At 42.0% G+C, this 19776-nt stretch overlaps 1 protein-coding gene across 14 annotated transcripts in view; it reads left to right on the top strand.

Moving 5' to 3' along the window:
* The window catches only part of HMBOX1 (homeobox containing 1), a 102945-nt gene extending 85710 nt beyond the window's left edge, over positions 1 to 17235 (top strand). For 3 of the 14 annotated variants that reach the window (XM_014886498.2, XM_088162576.1, XM_088162575.1), the window contains exons 7-11: positions 8884 to 8966; positions 11159 to 11254; positions 12682 to 12776; positions 13829 to 13897; positions 16876 to 17235. In XM_014886498.2, the coding sequence (XP_014741984.1) occupies positions 8884 to 8966; positions 11159 to 11254; positions 12682 to 12776; positions 13829 to 13897; positions 16876 to 17013 (481 nt within the window). In that variant the 3' untranslated portion in view covers positions 17014 to 17235. Of the gene's footprint in view, positions 1 to 8883; positions 8967 to 11158; positions 11255 to 12681; positions 12777 to 13828; positions 13931 to 16875 lie in introns of all 14 variants that reach the window. The other 11 variants (XM_088162578.1, XM_088162579.1, XM_088162580.1 and 8 more) reach the window with 5 other exon arrangements.
* The last annotated feature ends 2541 nt before the right edge of the window (positions 17236 to 19776 follow it).

The raw sequence follows: 19776 nt of genomic DNA, 5'->3' as shown, positions 1-19776 counted from the left end.
TTTTAAAGAAGTTGATGATCTGGGTATAAAAAGTGCTCTTAAAATAGAAGACATGATGGGTGTTGGTAAATGAAATAATCTTTGAGTCTTGGGAGCTTATTATTTCCAAGATAGCTTCACAATCCTGTAGGCAAAAAAAAAAAAATACTATAAAAAAGTAGGATAATAAATTCACCTATTTCCTCTCCCTATGGATGGTGAATGGTCACTGAACAATCCTTAGCAAATAAAGAAAATGATGTTGCTGCTGCCGGGTTTGAGAAATATTCTTTAAAAGATCCCAGAGTTTCCTGATGGCTTAAAACTTCCCTTAAATCTTGTTCTTTGCTGTGTTGTGTATGAAGAACCTCCTGAAGTTGGTCTTGGCACTGTAGTAGTTTAATGCACTGGCATTATTGGGCTCATTCATTATTTCTCATTTTCTTTTGCTTCTGTCCATCTGTTATGTTGTATTTAGGTTGCAAGGTACAAAATAGATTGATATTAAAAAAGGAAATACATTTTCTGCTACCTGGCTGTACAACACTTAATGGAATAACAATTTTGGCCCAGATCTCAGAGATACATTGAGTGTTAGGAAAAATACATGTATTGAGCCCAAAGTCAGATTTCATCTTGACTTTAGGTGCTGCAGGAATTGGCCTTGTCTGTGGAATCCTGCAGGATCCTCTCATTTAGCTGAATTTTTTATTTTCTGAAAATGCAGCAGCAACTGAGGGCTCTGCTGAGCTGAACCAAATCTGGTCCAAGACTGGAAACTGAAAACAAAAACTTGTGGATTTTTGAGGGTAAATGCTGGTGGTGATGTTGGGAGCTGTCAGTTTATACTAAGATTAATCCCAAATTTCATGACTTGAGGCTTAGGAAAATGGGAGGCTCCAAGATTCCCATCCAGAAGAACAAAAACCTTGATGAGACAAAAAATGACAACCTGAGGGACCTTGGTGTTCACACTGACATTATTTACACACTGAGCTTCCCACTAAAGCACAGTTTTCAGGCAGGGATGGGCTGTTCTAGGAATACCCAACCTGATGAGCTGAAAACCTGCTGGCTCTGCTGAATAGAATATTTTGTTCCAGAGAGCAAATAAAGATATTCTGCATTGAGTAATGTAAAAAAAACCAAGATTTGCTATTTATTTACGTTGCCATATAAAGCCTTGGAATCCTCTCTTGTCTTGTGAGTGGTGTCTGCAATAGCCTCAGTGTTGATTAGAGTTTGTCTGCTTGGAATTTTGGGTCACCAGCAGCAGAAGTGCCTTTCCCTGTGGGTGGCCCAGGGCTGGTTCCTGCAGTGCCTCATCCCTCCTTGGACACCTTTCACCCATGGGCTGTGACCCTGCTTTGGCTTTGCTTGTGAGGAGCAGATAATCCAAAATACAACTGGAATAATTCATGCCCTGTGCCACGTTAAAAAATGAAGAAGAGATGTTTGTTTCACAGTTGTTTGCAGAAAGGTTTTGTTTATCACTCATAAAGTCCAGTGGATTTAATGCACATAAATATCCCTGCAAGCATGGAGGTCTCCATTTAAATATTTTAAGTAAATAAAAGGGAACAAGAAATCCTATTATTCATTCTTAGATGCCTTGTTAGGAAGAGCTTTGAAGATGCTGTTTGCTCACACCAACCTCGTTGAAATATCCCAGGACAATTCTCACTTTATTTTGTCTCGATGTGTTGGCTTCAAAAAATGTCCACTTTTATTTTATGAACAATTCAGTGAACTCTGTTGACTTTGAAATTCTGGTGGTGCCAGTAAATTTAAGGATATTCAAAATTTCAGCTGTCAGTGTCTTCAGGGTGCCTTAAGCAGGAAGTACCTTTGTGTTTCAAATTGCTGCAAATTCCAAATCTTGCCATTCAGAAGAAGCCTGTTGTGTAATTTCAAAAATGCTCTTATCACCAAATCCAATTACGAGGAAGAGTAAATCACCACCTCGGATGTCTCAACTATTCTTTTTTTTAATTGTTAATTATCTCAACAGTAGGGTGCTAGAGATTAGGAGTGACAGATTATCTTCTGCAAGTACGAGGCTTTCAGAGCTATTATCAATTAATTCTATTTCTAAACAAATTTGAGGATAATATTAATAGCTTGATAGGATTGTGGTCCTGGAGACCACTGTCAAAATTCTGAGAAAGTGAGGTTGAAAAAATGAAAACCTCGTTGTTCTGTTAGCTCTGAAGGTCATCCAGCTTCACCCACTCCCGTGCAAGGTGTATTTTTGGCATTTTAATCTACGTGGCAGAGGAGGTTCCTGCTAAGAAACATCAGTGAAACAATTCTCTGAGTTTAGACATGATTTGTAAAACCAGAATTGAGAGTCAGCTCTGTTGTGTGAGGGTTTTTAATGTGTACTGACATGGCTCTGGAATTGATGTGTGCAGACACATCCTGAGGTGTGAAATAATTTCAGTTTCTTTCTGTCTGGTGCTCTAAGTGATCGAGTGCTGGTGAGATCTCTCCTCCGGATTTGCACTTGGAATGAAAAGAAATCTAAGAATGAAACATTTCTTAGAGTGAGAGGTTTAAAAACTGTGCTGGGCAGAGTGTGGCAATACCCTGAGCCTGAAAGCTCAGGTTGAAATTGAGAGAGATTTTTTAAAAATTAGGATTTTTACAGTTTGTTTGTAAAGTTGGAATAAAGTTAAAGTATTCCTGCATTGGATAAACCCCCAATTTTTAATGTTGGGACTGGGTATCTGCAGGTTGGACAGAAGATCTGGGCTTCATTCCAGAATTGCTGAGTGACCTCTTGTCAGTGCTGTAGAAGAAGTCAGGATACAGTCCTGCAGTGGTTTCTCCATTCCTCTAAATCCCTGGACCTGTGGAATCCATTGGCTAAATGATGGTGCTGTGGAAAAAAACAGCAGAGAGCTGCAGCCATCGTGTTTATCAGTAGTTTTTCTGGGTTAGGGATTTTTTTTATTAAATTTGTTTTGCTGTTTAGAAGGTCTGGTTGAGCTGATGCCTCAACTGAAGTTCACCCAGTTCACCAGGGAAGTTCTCAGCTCCATCAGAGTTTATCTGTGGAGGGGATATCTTTAAGTTTTAATTTTGCTGTCAAAAATAAAAATGACTTTATATTGTGGGTTTAGTTGACAGCAATGTCGTTACTAGGGAATCAGTAGAAATATCAGCAGATAAAACTGGTGTCATCTGCTGACCTCACTGAGAATGGCATTAGTGATATTCTTGGCCAGTATTTACTGGGAAATAAACCAGTCATTACACTTTCTGATGAGATTATGCTCTGAATGTCACTTCTCTGACAGTCTGTCTCATGCCATGCTGAGATAAGATCTCAGGCACAGATGACAGACTAACTTCAGAAATATTTCCATTGATTTGACAGCCTGAATAATAGTTCTGCTAAAAGCCACAAAGCCTGGAACAGTGACCTCTGGCTGCTGGGTGATACTGGGGTGATAAATGCACTAATGAGAGATAAACAGGTAACTCCATTTGAGTGTTTTCTGTACTTTGTCAGTGGAAAGCAGAGGAACTGTTGGGAGGGAAACCAGATAGGGAGCTGAAATTACAGGCATCTTATCAGAGCCAAAGGAGCAGCTTTCACCTCGTGTATTTTGAGACACCAGAGGGTTTGGCAGGGAGCTCCATCCCTGGGGACAGCACAAGCTTCTGTTCATCCACAGGGGTGGGAGCTGGCCAGTTCTGCTTTTCCATCCCTCCCTGGGCTGGTGGCCGAGCCTGTGGCCCTGGCTTTGCTTTCAGCATCCCTTTGGAGAGGATGTTTGGGAGCTGCTGTGGAAGGAGCTGGGCCCAGCTGCTTTTCCAGCCGTGTCCTCCCGCCTCCCTTGGCTGCACAAGCGCTGCTCTTGGCACGTGTGAGGAGCTGGACCAGGGCACAAAACATTCCTGCAGAAAAGGGGAATGAAGGAGAGGATGGGATCATTCCCTTTGCTCTGTGATTAAATTGTGCTAAGCTGGACTCCAGCCTGAGTTTTGGGGAAGATGAATCTCCCATTCCTGGAAGTGTCCAAAGCCAACTTGGACGGGGCTTGGAGCAACCTGGAATGGTGGAAGGTGTCCCTGCCCATGGCAGGGGGTGGGAATTAGAGGGGTCTTCAAGGTCCTTCCAGCCCAAACCCCATCCTGTGACTCTCTGGTCTCCAGCAGAGGAGTTGGAACCCCAAGAAGAGAACCCCAACAAGTGTATTTTGAAATATTCAAAAGATATTTCACTGGCAGGTGAAGCTCCCACAGGGATGGAAGTGGGAACCCAGGGATGCAAACACGAAGTGAAGTAAGGGAGTGAGCTTGCAGCACATGTGCTGTTCTTCAGGCAATATCCATCTGTGTATTCTTCCCTCCCATTAATTGCAAGGTCAATTATTCCTCCTCCAGTGAGGATGATCTGTGTCCCCATACCTGAGTGACCTCACCTGAGTGATTCAGCTGCAGCAGCACCTGAATTGTTATCCTGCAGCACACTGGAGCCTCTCCACTTTGAACCCTGCCACACTTGGAAGTTTTAACCATTAGGTCCTGCTTTAAAGTAAGCATTTCCTCGACTTGGGGTCTTCTGATCAGTTTTTGGGGGGCTTTATCTCTTTCCTTATCTGGAAAAGCACCGACCCCACCCGTCCTTCTGCCACTCCGTGTTTGTCATTTCAGGCACTTCCCTGGCAGCTGCAAAGCTGATAGGAAGCAACAAAACTTTCAGTGTGGATTATCAGGAACACTACTGAGGCATTGCTTAATGCATCTGATATCTCAGCCTGGAGAACAGAAGGAAAAAAAAAAAAAAAAAAAGATTGGCAGCTATTGCAGGAATTCAGAGAGGGGCACCTTGGTAAAGAGTCAGGGGGAGGCTTTTCCTTCCATTACAGAGCCCTGGGCTGAGATGGATTCCCTCTCCATCATTGTCCTAAGCACATTATCCCTGAAAGAAAGAGGGTTTCTCTGAATCTGCAATTTTTCTGGGCTTCAGTGTTATTGAAATGAAACGGCTTCAAGGATATCTACATTCTTTACCATCATATGGATTCTCATCTCATGTAAATTATTTGGCCACTTTTCATTTTAATCCTCCACTGTCATTTTCTACAAAAGAGATCATTTGGTTTCTTCATGGAAGGTATTCAGCTGACAGCTGCCCTTTGTCTAGAAAGCAGTGTGCCTTTGCAGGAGTTACTTGTGCCTGCTCCTTTGCTTTTTTTTCTTTCCTTTTAAGTTCATATTGCTTCATATTTTTCATCTGTAGCTTTCAGAAACTTTTCAGATTGTGAACAGGTTTGTGGCTGTGAAGGGAATTTCAGACATCCTGCATTCTTTCCCTGTGTACCTGACTGATAAGAAACAGAACTAGAGGCAGAATAATTAATTTACTGCAAGAAGAACTGTCGTCCAAAAAAAATCACAGTGTTTTCACAACTTCTACATGAGCAAACAAAATAGTAAGTGATGAAGTCTTGAATTTTTTTTCCATGGCTTCCCTATCTTGAAAACTTAATTACTCTCATCTACTTTCCAGGAATCATAGAATTATAAAACCATAGAGTCATTAGGGATGAAAAAGACATTTAAAATCACCAAGCAGCACCATGTTCACCACTAAGCCATGTCCTCGAGTGCCACATGGTGGGAGGTTTTAAATGTTGTGCTTTGTGTCATGGCATGCCAGCCACAAGACCTTGATGGGATGGGGATAAAATGTGATGTGTTGGTAGAGTTTATGCACAGGGAAATTTGGAGGCTGAGGAGAAAAATCAGCAATTAGGGTTTGGATATTTTGGGTTACCTGAATTAGGGTTTGGATATTTTGGGTTACCTGGAGCTGGGAGACTTTTTCCTTTCAGGGTATGAGCTCTGATAAAGCAGCTTGCACTCCTTCAAACACTAAAATCACAATATGGTCATGGAGAGGAACTGTATGGCCTCAACAACAGCCTTAAGCTGAAGGGGAGAAGATTTAGGTTGGATTTTGGGGAGAAATTCTTCCCTGGGAGGGTGGTGAGACCCTGGCACAGGCTGCCCCTGAATCCTTGGAAGTGTCCAAGAATTGGAACAACCTGGGATAGTGGAAAGTGTCCCTGCCCATGGCAGGATGTTGGAACTGAATTCTTTAAGGTCCCTTCCACCCCACACCATCGTGGGATTCAGTTCTGAGGAGAAGATTCAATTTTGGGGAGCACAAGTTGAGGACTGGCCAAGTTTATAGGGAGGTTGAATATGTGGGGGAAGGAGAAGTCACATAATTAATGAGGATAAGGAATAATCAGGCAGGGGGAAGGAGAAACAGGTTCTAAAATTATTGTCAATGCAGAAACAGATTTTTAACTGCTCCACTAATTCCCCTCTCAGCTGGTACCCACTTGCCTTTGTGATCCCCACAAAAAATGACCAGGACAGCTGTGTGACAACTCACTGAGATTATTGATGCTTTTTCATAAATTGGAGATGTAGGATGAGAATAATTTCATGTTTTCTAGTGAGAATCACTTTGCTTGTAGAAATTTTTAGACATTTTACATGAAAAGATCAGAAATTCGTGTTTGAATTTAAAGAAAACGTTTCAGAATGATGAAAAATGTCAGGCAGATGAATTTTTTATAACTTAGTTGTAAAATGTTTAGAGATAAGAATTACTGCTTCAGCAGTTTCTGAATCACAAAAATGATTGGAATACACAAAACTCCCTCATTTTCTAGAAGAGGTGTCTCATTCATTGTCCAGTTCTGGAAATTTGCTCCATCACAGGGAGATTTCCTGTTACCCCAGAGAACTGTAAGCATGGCCTGAAGTTTTGTTGTTGGTAGAAAATATTTTTGTTACTTGTTGGAGGCAGCAAAAGCCTGGTTGTGGCTTGATAAAGGGACATTGTTGAGTTAGGTGACAAGAAAAGGGTCACTGGTGGCTCTGGTGTTGTCTTTGCTGCTTTAATTAGTGTCTCCATTTTTTTCATCAACAAGAATGGGCAGTTCAAAGACACCTTGATTGATAATTTTATGTGTTTTGTGATTTCTTCCATAAATGTTGGTTTTTATACATGTGGTGCTGACCTGGATTCCTGGTTAGGAATAACAATAAATAACAGAGCAGCAGTTCTCAGCTGTGAGCTCTTGGTGTTCCTTTATCTCAGGGTGCTCAAATGAGGAAATGATTCTTAGTTCTGGGCAGAGGACAGTGCTGTGTAGGTGGGAGAGCTGAAATATTGTCATGGAGCTGGAATATTGTCATGGAGCTGGAATATTGTCATGGAACTGAAATATTGTCATGGAGCTGGAATATTGTCATGGGATCCTGAGCTTCTGCTTCCATCACTAAGTACTGGAAAAAGTGTTTTCTGCTCTGCTTTCCAAGTTCTCCATTCCCCAAAAATGCACCTTTGTACAGAACATGACCTCTTTGAACAGAAATTTGCAAGTTGAGATAGACACACACAACATCACTTCAAAGGTTGGAATCACAGAAAGGGGATAGACATGGCAGAGGGGAGAATACACTTTAAAAATTATCATGTCCAGAGGGTGTGATGTTCATTCTAAATTCTCATAAAGCTGAACAAAAATACCAAACCTGTGTCAGGGAACTCCTCCTTTGATTTCTCAGTCACCTTAATTCCAGTAATTAATTCACTCCAATAGTGGAAGTGTTGGCTGACAAACTCCCAACTTCTCCAACACTTGAAATAAAGTTGAGGGCAGAGCTGCCCTAAAATTCCACCAAATTTAGAATTCAACCTGAGTGTTCAAAGTTTGGACAGAAACAGTTCCTGTATGGAACAGAATCTGGATTTCCATAGAAAGTAACTGGGGCCAGTCCACTGGATGAATAATAATGGAAAATAATAATTACCTCAATATGTCTGAATATCCTACTTCCAAATGTTCTGCAGTTAAAGGAAATAAATATCTTCTTTTCAAATCCAGAGCAGCTGTCCAACAGCCAGACCTGCTGCTGATCAAAGTTGATAAAAGAAATGCAAGGATTATATATTATGGATAATCTACAGAAAAAACAGTGGTAGTCCCTTGTGCTTGTGGTGTGATTAACAGAGTCCATTGAAGTAAACAGGACATTTTGTTGGTTTTAATGCAGATCTGATAAGCTCTGTGGAATGTAAATCAGTTCATTAAAATTTGCAGAGCGGTTCAATGAGGTAAAAACAGGAAACAGTTTTAACTTTTATAGGATGTTTACTGCATATAAAGTACAATAAAATCACAATTATTCCAGAAAAAAATACTGTTAGAAACGTGCTGTACTCATTGTGTTGTTCTGAGGAAGATGGAAACAATTTTAATTGTGGTTTTAAAAAAAATAATCTGGCTGTAGAAACTGTCCTGTGTAATTTCATAGCATCTCCACACCATATCTGTCTCTGCTGTATTTGTGGGGTTTTGCATAATATAGATATTAAAGTATGTGTGGATGTGTATATATTAACTAATATATATGAACAAGGATCAAAAGAAATGTTAAACAGCTCCTTCTACCTAAGCTGGGGGTGTGTCAGGGGATAAATAATAAATAAATGAAAATAAAGTCAAAGGCCTGCAGTGTCTTGGAGATGATGGTTCACTTGACAATCTTAACTCTGATATCCATGGAATTTCCTGCATTCTTGGGTGTCCTATTATTGGCTATTATTATTATTGTTATTATTATTATTATTATTTGGGTGTCCTATAATATTCCAAATGCTAAGAAAATACTTTATTTATCTGAGGGATTCCATGTGGACATAAGTGCAGGCTGATGTTACTTTACCCATAAAATTCACTGTTACTGGTACCTCTGGAGTAGTGCTGCATAAATCAGCAGCTGACACCTTTTAGTGGAGCTGCTTTGGTACCTTCATGCTCTGATTTTTTAAGAAAAAATCTGTTTTTTTTCTTTCTTCTTTTGCAGTTACTTCAATGAGAATCAATATCCCGACGAGGCAAAGAGAGAAGAAATTGCCAACGCCTGTAATGCAGTTATACAAAAACCAGGTGAGGAGCTGCTGGGGGGTCCTGCCCAAAAACAAAGAGCTTTCAGCACTTTTGTTCTCTGACTGATATTTACAGAATCATTTGGGTTGGAAAAGACCTCCAAGCTCATCAGCCTTTGACTGATAAATCAGGATTTTGGAGGAGGAAGGAGCTCAGCTCTTCTGTTTTTCAATATTTTTCAGCTTCCAGGCAGGGATCTCATATTAGAACCTGAGAATGGAGAACCTTTTCTTTAGGTTAACAGGTTGCATTTTCCCTGTTTCTGGAGAAGTTATACTTGGGAGAGGAGAATGAATATTCAGTGTAGTGCTAGTGGATGCACCTGCCTTTGCTTAGTTTTGCTAACCAAACATTTACATAGATCTCAGAACTTGTGTTTTGGATATATTTAGATTTCATACAACCAGAATAAAAATTAATGAGAAGGCAACTAAGGCGTGAGTCATGCACATGGAATCACAAAATCATTTAGGATGGAAAAGCCTCTGGGATCATCGAGTCCAACCATTCCCCAGCACTGCCAAGGCCACCACTGATCTGTGTCCCCAAGTGCCACATCCACAGGGATTTTAAATCCCTCCAGGGATGGGGACTCCACTCCTGCCCTGGGCAGCTGTGCCAGGGCTGGGCAGCCCTTTCCAGGCAGGAATTGTTCCCAAAATCCAACCTGAGCCTCCTCTGGTGCAGCTTGAGGCCATTTCCTCTTATCCTGTCTCTATTCCCTGGGAGAAAAGATGGATCCCCACCTTGTTACCTTTTCAGGGAGTTGTGGAGAGCTGGGACTGTCACCAGGGTGACAGAGTCACACCAGTTTGGAATGGAAGTGTCCTCTGGAATTCATCTGGTGAGGCAGAACCAGCTTAGATGAGATGGTTCAGTTTTCAGTATCTCCAAAACCAGAGGTTTTCCCACCTCCAGGGCCCTGTTGTACAATGTTGAGCACTCTTAACACCTGCTGAAATTTTCCTGAAAAATCCAGCAGGTAGAGGACCAGAGAGAGATGAGGATTTGATTCCTGACTGTGCTGCTGGTTTTTGGAGCAACTTGGAACAAAGTGCTGCAAGGCCATGTCAGGGAGCAGTAAAATACTGCCAGTGGTGCTGATGCAAAGCATTAGGCAGCAGCCAAGCTATCAATTTCCAGAGTTTTCTTTCTTTCACTTGTCTCATCTCTCCTAACTTAACTTAAGTGTGCAGATTGCTGCAATTACATGGGTGTTTTGTATGCTGAATAAATAAAATTTGAGCAGGAGTGAGAAGCAGGGGAAGCTCAACCCCTGTGTAGCCTGCAGAGGTCTGAGGATGCAGATATGGGGAATATTTTATATAGGGTCAAGAGCAACTGAAAAGGTTTCCAGGATGTCCTTGGAATACTGAATTCCTCCAGTCTTCCCTTATTTATACTGATGACCAGATAAAGGCATAGTTTTTTCTATAGCTGCCTTCTGGATTTTATTGGGGTTTTTTTGTGGGTTTAAGTGTAAAAATCCAGTGATCTGGTTTCCAGCATCCACCCCCATTCTCTCAAAATATCCTGAGTGTCCTGGCACAGTTGAGAGGGTGTGATGGGTGCTGGGGGCTGAGAGAAAGGAAAGCAGATTGCAAGGGTGACACAAAACCTCTTCATTCATTTTACTGCTGTATAAAACAATGAACTGTACTCCCGTGACACATAGTAAGACAAGGAGCCCCAGGGATGGGCTTTGTGGCAGGAATTTCAGTTTTTGGAATCTCAGTTTTGTACTTGGACTGGAAAAGCAGCCCTTTCTTCTGCCATGGCTCTGGATTGAGTTGGTTGAAGCTGCAAAGAAATTCCTGTATTTCAGATTTTTTTAAAAAGAAGAATCTTTTTTTAAAAGGTTTTTAAAAAGAAGAAAAGGAGATATTTGGCAGTTAGTGCCACAGCACCTGAACACAGGAATTTGATCCACATAAAGTTCACTTTTTTCTCAGTTACAATGACTTGCCAGTGCTGTCTGTGTTTCAGGGGTTTATCCCATAAAATCCCGGAAAAGTTTGGGTGAGCAGATCCCAGGACAGGGACAGGGACACTTTCCACTATCCCAGGTTGCTCCAAGCCTTGTCCAACCTTTTCTTGGACACTTCCCAGGGATGTGGCAGCCACAGCTTCTCTGGAACCCAGTGTCTAACACCACTGAACAATGTTTTTTTTCCCCTCTGTTGCTTTCCTAGGAAAAAAATTATCGGATTTGGAGCGAGTTACCTCCCTCAAAGTGTACAACTGGTTTGCCAACAGGAGGAAGGAGATCAAGAGAAGAGCCAATATTGGTAATGTATCACAGAGCCTGCCTTGCAAGGCTTGGGGTTTGCTCAGGAGAGGTGGCAATTACGTAAGAATAAATTAGTGAAAACACCAGAGGTGCTGACAGCCTCAGGAGAAATGTGGAGGAATTATGAAAATGAGTCCCTTGCTGTTCCCAGATTTTTGGTGAAATACGTGTAATTTGTAGAATTCTGTCATCAGTGCAGGAAAAGCGATGCAGTTACAAAGTTTTACTGGAAGATCTGCTTTAAAAGGCAAAATGAGAATTTTGTAAGTGGAAGGAGAGTTGCATTTCCCTCCTTTGAGTATCCAAACTGAAATCTGAAATGAAACCTCAAAATTATAAATAAAGGAGATAGAGATGTTGGCAGGTTCACAAACTGAGTGTGGTGTTTATCCTGGTTATATCTCTGCCCCTGACAGCTTTCCAAGGTTTTGCCCAGGGACAAGTGGCTGGAAAAAAGCCATCTTTTTTGTTGATGATCAGGAAAAAACAAAAGTCACTTCAGAGTTAACCCTGTGGGTTCTTAGCTGATCAGAAGGAAATCAAAAGTGACTCTGAACTTGTAGGAAGGAGACCCTCTGATATTGATAATATAGAGAGAATATAATACAGAGAATAAATTACCTCAGTGGCCTGGATTCAACAAACTCCTGCCATTTATAAAAAGTTTAATGCTCTTACTTAAATATTATGCAGAATTACTTTTGCAACACATGAGTGAGCAGACATCCATATCTGCTTATTTCCAGTATTTTTAATTATTTCAAATGTTCCCCTATTTTGCCTTATTTCTGAATAAGAAAAGAACTCTTACTGCATCATTTAACACGTTACTGAAGTTTAACTAAATTTATTTTTCTACAAGTAAAAATGGCTTCTCAAATGGATGGGGGAATAAAACAAACTCTGTCCAAAGTGGGTGGAGTTTAGTGTTTGGGGAGGAGGTTTGGAAAAAGATTAAAAAGAACCAAAGGGAACTGTAGATATATGGATCCTACTGGAAGATGGATTTTTGTGTTTTCAAATCCCTGAAGTGATTTCAGAAATTTCTCCCATCTATTTTCAGACACTCTCCACCCCCTTCGAGTCCTGCCAGTCCAAACTATGGGGGAAGATTGACAGGGAATCCCTTTGCCACTGCAGTACCTTAGAAATGACACTGATTTCTGTATTTCTGTTAGGACTGGCTGGAAGACAGGGATTTGTACTCACAGACAAGTCTGGTAGTTGGCAGGGAAGAATTTCAGGCAAACCAATGTTTGTACCTGTGCTACCTTCCCAAATGTTGGAGAGTGAAGAGGAAGGGGCTAAAACTGTTCCTCCAGTTATTCTAACTTCCTGTAAAACTGGGGAAAAAAAACCCACCCAAGTTACTTTAACTACTCCAATGCATCAGATAAATGAGGGATCCATTTGCTTTTTTCGAAGAAGCAGCAATCCTGGAGAGCCATGGAATAGATGTACAGAGTCCAGGGGGTCATTCCAACAGCGACGACGTGGACGGCAACGACTACTCAGAGCAGGTGAGCACTGGAGCCTCATGGCCTGTCCTGGTTTGAAAGCCAGGTGTGTGCTAAGAAAGGCAGGAGACTCTCTTTGAAATGGAGAATGCAAATCCCCTCCCTCCAAATTACTATAATTTTGAAATTAAGAGGCTTTCCAGGTAAAGATGTGGGAATAGGAATAACAGTTCTTTACTAGGAAAATTAAAATAAAAATACAGTATTACAATAAACAAACCCAAAACACTGCCAGAGTCAGAATCAAACCTGACCCCCCATCAGTCACTCAGGGGTTGGTGCAGTCCCATTCAACGGTGGCTGCCAATCCTGCAGTGACAGATGTGGTTCAGTTGGAGCAGTGCTCCTGTAGAAGGTGCAGGTTTCCTCCAAAGCTCCAGTGATGATGTAGAAGGGTCTGGTTTTTACTCTGGAATCCAGTGGGAAAAGGCTGCCCTGGTGTTCCAAATCTCAGATTTTATCTAGGTAGGAAAGGCTTGGCCCCTCCCCCTGGGTGCAGCATCTCCCAATGGGATGATGGAATTTTATCAGCCATGCAGGGGGACTCCATGGGATGATGGAATTTTATCAGTCATGCACTGGGATCCAATGGGATGATGGAATTTTATCAGTTAATTAGTGGGACCCAATGGGATGATGGAATTTTATCAGCCATGCACTGGGAGTCAATGGGATGATGGAATTTTATCAGCCATGCACTGGGACTCCATGGCCCATTAACAGGAGATATCTCCTGGAGGAAGGATGGGTTGTGGAAAAGATCAAGAACACTGCCCCAGCTGGTTTAACAGCTGGAACATTAACAGAGAATATCTCCCACAGAGATCAGGATCACTGCCCCAGCTGGTTTAACAGCTGGTGATAGAATTCATACTGCTGGCCACATCCTGTATTACAACCTAAGAGACATGCCCCAAACAGGGAGAACTCAAAACACCTAAAAAGGCCCTTTTCCCTCTTGAAGATCCTGTTTTGTGTGGTTTTTTTGTGTCATTGTGGTGGGGAAAAGGTGAGAATGCAGTATTGACCCAGGTGGATTTGCTGTCTCACAACAGGACACTTGGCAAGTACGCAACGGGGAGGAGGAGGGACGATGTTCCGAGGGAGGCAGAGAAGCAGAGAAGGTAGAAGAAGACAGGAGGATCTGCTCCAAACAAGCAAGTTACAGCCCTCACACCACACACAATGTCTGAGACAAGGCAGGAGAGCCTCACCTCAGCCAGAGCCCTGCCATAGCACACTCTCTTTCCCCAGCACTGAGTTCCACTCCCTCATGAAGGGATGGACAAGTCTTTCACAGTCCTGTGTGTCAGGCACCAACAATTATCCCCAAAAATACTGGGCACCTCCTGCACCTCTGATTTCTTCCTGCAAATTCTAGTCAGGGCCACACCTGCTGTGAGCTGCTGACCCAGCCCCAGACATGAGCAGGAGGGAGTCCTGCCCAGGACCCTTCAGAATTCCTTGTGTCAGCCTTTCCCAGCAGGATTCTGAGCACTGAGCACCCTCCTGGAAGGTCCTGAGCTCCCTCTGTTCTGTGGGAAAACCTTTCAGGAGCTTCTCAGGATCATCCCTCAGTCACTGACAGGCAAAGGGTGAAGGGTGGGGGGGAAAGGATTTGATTTTCTAAGCTCTGACCTTTATTTGGCCTATTCCATATTGTTCTGCAAGAGTGTGCCACTGTTTTGATTGTTTACATGTTATCTGTCTTTTTGTTTTGTTTTGTTTTTGCATTTTAATTCTTGCCTGTTCTCTCTTTTTCTTGGTTATTTTTAACCCTTGACAGCAACTTCTTTTTCAAATTCTCTAGCAAAAGAATACCCCTTCCCACACTCTGAGCCCTCACCTACCCTAAAGCTGGTGACCCTTCCTGCCAGGTATTGCAATTGCATCCCATTCCCAATTTTCCCAATGCTGGCCAAACCCCCCCCAGGGCTGTGTGTGCTTGGCACCAGTCACTCAAACCAATTCACTCACCTGCTTTTGAGAGGAGATGTTTCAGGAGGTGTTTCAGATGATGCAGCTGGGCTGGATCACTTTTCACTGCCTCTTTTGGGAGAAGCTGGGAGTTCTCCCTCCCCAAAGGCTGCTGGTGGAGTGGAACAGCAGCTGAGTGTCCTGGAATGAGTCCCTGGCACACTTGGCACTGGCCCAGTTCAGCAGATCCTTGGCAGAGGCATCCCCAGCTGCTCTGCTCCTGATGGGGGTTGAGACCCTTTTTATAGGTCAGCACCAGCAGATTTGGTGGGACCAACTTTTCTGGCTCTCAGTGATGAGAAGCTGCTCTGTGACTGCCATAAAATATTTAGAAACCACTACCAAGCCCAGAAAATTCCCTGTGAGACAGATGCAGGACTGGAATACTGAGGTGGAGACTGATGTAGACTCCCAAACTATATTTTTCTTCTGTGTTTTTCTTTTGTGTTCTATATTTTTTTCTTTTTTAACTGGCATACTCCGAAAAGAGAAATAAATTGGTTTTTAAAATTTAAAGAGCTTTGTTTAGAGGCCGTAGAAATGACATTTCTCAGTAATCTGGGCTCCTCTACGAGGTTTAATTAGTAATTAACAGCAAAGCAGATTAAATGGCAAGTTCTCCTGATGACCATTTAACATCCCTTAGCTGTTAAACCCAGAAATTCTGTTTTCCACAGCACCACTTAAACTCTAATAAACTTTAAAACACAAAGTTCATGTAAATACTAAATAAGTGCCTAAACCCCCAGATTTTAGGGCTCTGTATTTGTACCGTGATAAAGATTTCTGAAAGGCCCTAAAATTTACCAGACCCTTGTTATAAATGAATGAATCCTTCTAAATAACCTCAGGATTTTACAAAATCCTGGCTCTTTTTTGTCCTTCTCAACATTTGCCACCCATCATCTTCATTTAAAAATGCTCTATGCACGTTTTAAATTTCAAATCACACAAGTTCATCACTTGAAGGCTGTTGAGAGACTGATAAATGTTTATCATTTCCTTTCTGTAAATGATAATAATTTAAAAAGCCAAGATCACAGGGGGATAACTATTAGTGCCCTATTTTAAAGAGGGGAAAACACCATGATTTTTCCCAAAATTCCATATTTTATTTATAGTTGTTCCAGTCCCCTTCAGTCACTGGTTTTCTTAGCATTCAAAGAGTTTTCCAGCAACTTTTCCCCTATATCTGTGTGAATTCAGTGTTTTCACAGGATGCTGACTTGGACCAAGGGTTAGGCTCAGTTTGTGACGTGGTTCTAGTAGCAGTTTGAGAAAAAGTTCTTTTAATATATATGGAATTATTTCATTCTAGTAACTCCCAGCTTCTGGAAGTCAGTAGTTTTAGGAGGCTTCCTGAGTTTCCATAATTTTTAGCACACTAATTTTCCCTGGATTTGTCAACCCCCCGCCTTTTAAAGCCATTTTTACTTTTGTCTGATGTAAAAATCAGTGAATCCTGAACTGAGCTGTGCTAAGTGAGCAGTGCTTCCCACTGCTGCCTTGGATCACATTAGCATTCCAGCCAGTGTCTTTGATTATTAGATCATAAAAAACCATGGACAATTGTCCTCTTATTTTCCAATTATTTGTAATAAACATTTATCATATCAACCATCAGCCATTTCTTCCCCAAACTGGAGGACTTGACTCTGTTTAGCTTCTTCTCATTCCCTGGGGATGTTTTTTTTTTCCTCTGCCTTTTTGACTTCTGTTGTGCCATCAAATAGAAAATCAGAGAACCACAGAATGGTTTGGGTTGGAAGGGATTTTAAAGTTCATCTCATTCCACCCCCTGCCATGGCCAGGTGACCAGAACTGGATATTCCAACGATAAGCATGGACCTGTGCTGTGCCCAGTGATTCCTTTCTTCATTTGCTTTCCTCACTTAACCTTGTATATCACTTCTGTCTTTATAATTCAATATTTTCCTCCAGAACTGAGTTCCCCACTCCCTGCCTCTCTCCCCTTTGTCTCCTAAACCCAACGAGCAAAACCAATCCAAAACCCACGTTGTGACCCCTCTCTGTCCCCTCCGCCATCACTCAGCGCATTTGTTTTGTCCTCTGTGGTTTTGAAATAACCCTGCTTCTCTCTGCTCCTTTCCCACATGATTGCCAGGATGACAGCACTAGCCACAGTGACCACCAAGACCCCATTTCTTTAGCTGTGGAGATGGCAGCAGTCAACCACACCATCCTGGCACTGGCCCGGCAAGGAGCCAACGAGATCAAGACAGAAGCTCTGGACGACGACTGATGCCAAGAAAGGGGAGGGTCAAAGCAAGAAGTAACTTAGTTTTAGACGTAGCACCTTAGCAGACTTTCCTCGGTCCTTAATATGTGTTCTTACAGTATAACTTTGCAGTTTCTTGTACGTCAGTTAGCTGTTAGGGTCTTGTTCTGTGAAGATGGCATGGTGCCCTCAGCCTTTGCATATACTCTCTCAGTATTAATTCCCAATAAATAATCAATCAACCAACCAACCTCCCTCTCCCGGCCCCCAGTGGCTAGAAAGGTAAAATCCGAAAAAAAAAAAAAAAAAAAAAAAAAAAAAAGAGAAAAAAAAAAAGAAAAAAAAAAATCTTGCTGCTCTGTCTTAGCATTCAAAGTGCTTCCAGGTATTTTAGACAGCCCTCAATTACAAGTCTTAGGCTACACTTAAAATCTTGGATAACCTTAGAGATGGTGTTAAAACCAATAGTCTGTATGCTTTCCCTGCCCTGAGACTGAAAGGATGCAAGCTGAGGTAGTGGCACAGGGTCCATGGACACCAGACCGGGATTATCAACAGAGAGTAAAAAGAACACTTAGAAACCCCACTCCAGCATGGGAATAAATGATTTCCAGCTGCAATAAGCCGTGCCTCACTGGTCATACAGTGACTTCACTTTCGGGTGCTGTGCTGAGAATGTCCATTGGAAACACATTCCCACATTTTGGTCGATGCTCACATATTCAACACAGACATCCTCTACTGTCACAAGCTGCGTGGCTTAGTGGAGAAGTGCTGCCTTCTGCCTCTGGGACCATGGTTGAAGCCCAGCCTGGGATCAAATGAAAAAATGAGCTGAATGTCTAATGGACAACAGTCCACTTCTCAGAACCACTGCTCCTTCTTGGCATGGCTGGCAGTGCCTGCTCAGAAGAGGTCTAGACTCTTTATCCATCTGTCATTAACAATTTTCACCTTTAATTCCTCCTCTCTCACCTTTTCTGTCCCCACCCTACTCCCCTCTCCACTTTGCCACTTCTGAAAGCAATGTTTTCCAGGAAGGTTGTTAAGGTCCTAAAATGGGTGAGTGGATTTTTACACGCCCATGTAAGTAATGCCTACGTCCTGACTAGCCTGAAAGGTTACTGGAGAATTCGACATCTGACCTTTGCTAGATAACCATCAGAGCATAAATATTCTCCTAAATATGAACTTTTTTTGTTTGTTTGAAAGCAGGAGGATCTCTTACCTGAGAAATGGGGTGTGAATGTTTTGTGTTCTCTTTACTCTGTCTTTGTTAAGGTGTGAGAAAGCTATACTGCTACGAGCAATTTAATTAATAATTGGAAGCCATACTGATAATGGATGTGGTAATATTTGTAAAGCAAACCTACTCTAAGTAGCAGGAACTAATGGAATTTTTTTCCTTGATCATATGTAGCACTTTTGTTACTTTTTTCTTAAAGATATTTATATTTGATAAGTCTTTTTTTTATCATTTGAGAATTCCAAATACCAAACAGCAAACTTGCATTACAGAGTCACCCTGCGATCACCTTGTCATCTAGTATCTAAATGATGAACTGTGTGTGCATCTAAGAAAATTACATCTGCTAGCATTGTGTGGAAATGATCTCCTGGCATCCTGATAAAATGATATGTTGCTGCCGGTAAGAGGAAACATTTTGATGGAAACAGCACGAGAAGTGTTAGAGACGGGCAGGGCTGTGTTACATTAACGGAGAACAAATTAAAAAGCTACGGAGACACATCTATAAAAAGTTTGCATAGCGTTTCCTCCACATTCCACTTGATCTTCCCAGTTTGTGTGGGAATAAAAGAGGGGGAAAGAGCTCAGTTTGAAGGATGGCTTTCCCTTTGCTCCCCTCCACTTTGGAGCTGGAGCAAAGAGAAATTCCTGTGACTCGCCTTGTTCTCATCCTTTCCTCCCTCTTAACTCTCAGAGAGCTTTGTGACCCCTCCAGTGTGGCTCCTCAGCAGGCTTTGAGCCCTCCAGATCAGCTTCCCCTCTGTCCCTGTGGAGCAGAGTGCTCCCCAAAGTGCCCCCAAGAGGAGATCCTGTGCTCTCAGAGGGCACTGCCTTGCCACCTCTTTGTCCCTTGGAAGATCTATAGGTAGGGCTTGGCCTCGACTTTCACTTATGGATTTCATTGGAGAATTTATGTGCTTTCCTTAGATGTAGATCACTGGAGCAGAATGAAGCCGTCTTTTTTTTTTTCTGTTTTATTGCATTTCTTGAGTAGAGAAATTCATGAGTAGCATCAGGGTGGACTCAGGAAAGGCAGGACTTGGATCAGTGACCATTGCACCACTGCAGTTATTTTCTTACTGCCTGTATGAATGTTTTGGTACAAAGGAGTGAAAGGATGGGGAGAGCTTTTATTTCTATTTTTGCACAGCAGAATGATCGAGCAAACTCGAGCCTTAGTGGAATTTTACCTACTTATTCATTCCACAGTCACACACTGAGCTGACAAGCAACATCCACGATTTATAGTAAAGAGATTTTAATAATCGATGACCTCTTTACGTTGGGCTTGCCACCACCATTTGTTCTGGCTGTTTCATTTTAAAAAGAACAGACTCAAACTGTTGGACAGCTGCAATTTTAAGAGAAATATTGCTTATTGCTTACTATAGTATCTGTAGGAAAAAAAAAAGGCATTGTTTGAGGCTTTGCCTTTTTAGAGCAATAGGGAAGAATAAAAATAGTATTAGAACTTCTGTATCCTGATTATAGGTTCATGTGATGCAGGAACAAAGTAACACCACTGAAACTGTGTGTCT

This window comes from Sturnus vulgaris, chromosome 3 (assembly GCF_052056855.1).
Source record: "Sturnus vulgaris isolate bStuVul1 chromosome 3, bStuVul1.hap1, whole genome shotgun sequence".
Classification (NCBI taxonomy): Eukaryota; Metazoa; Chordata; class Aves; order Passeriformes; family Sturnidae; genus Sturnus; species Sturnus vulgaris.
Note: the sequence above shows the minus strand (reverse complement) of the source record. Positions and strands in the feature narration are given on the sequence as shown.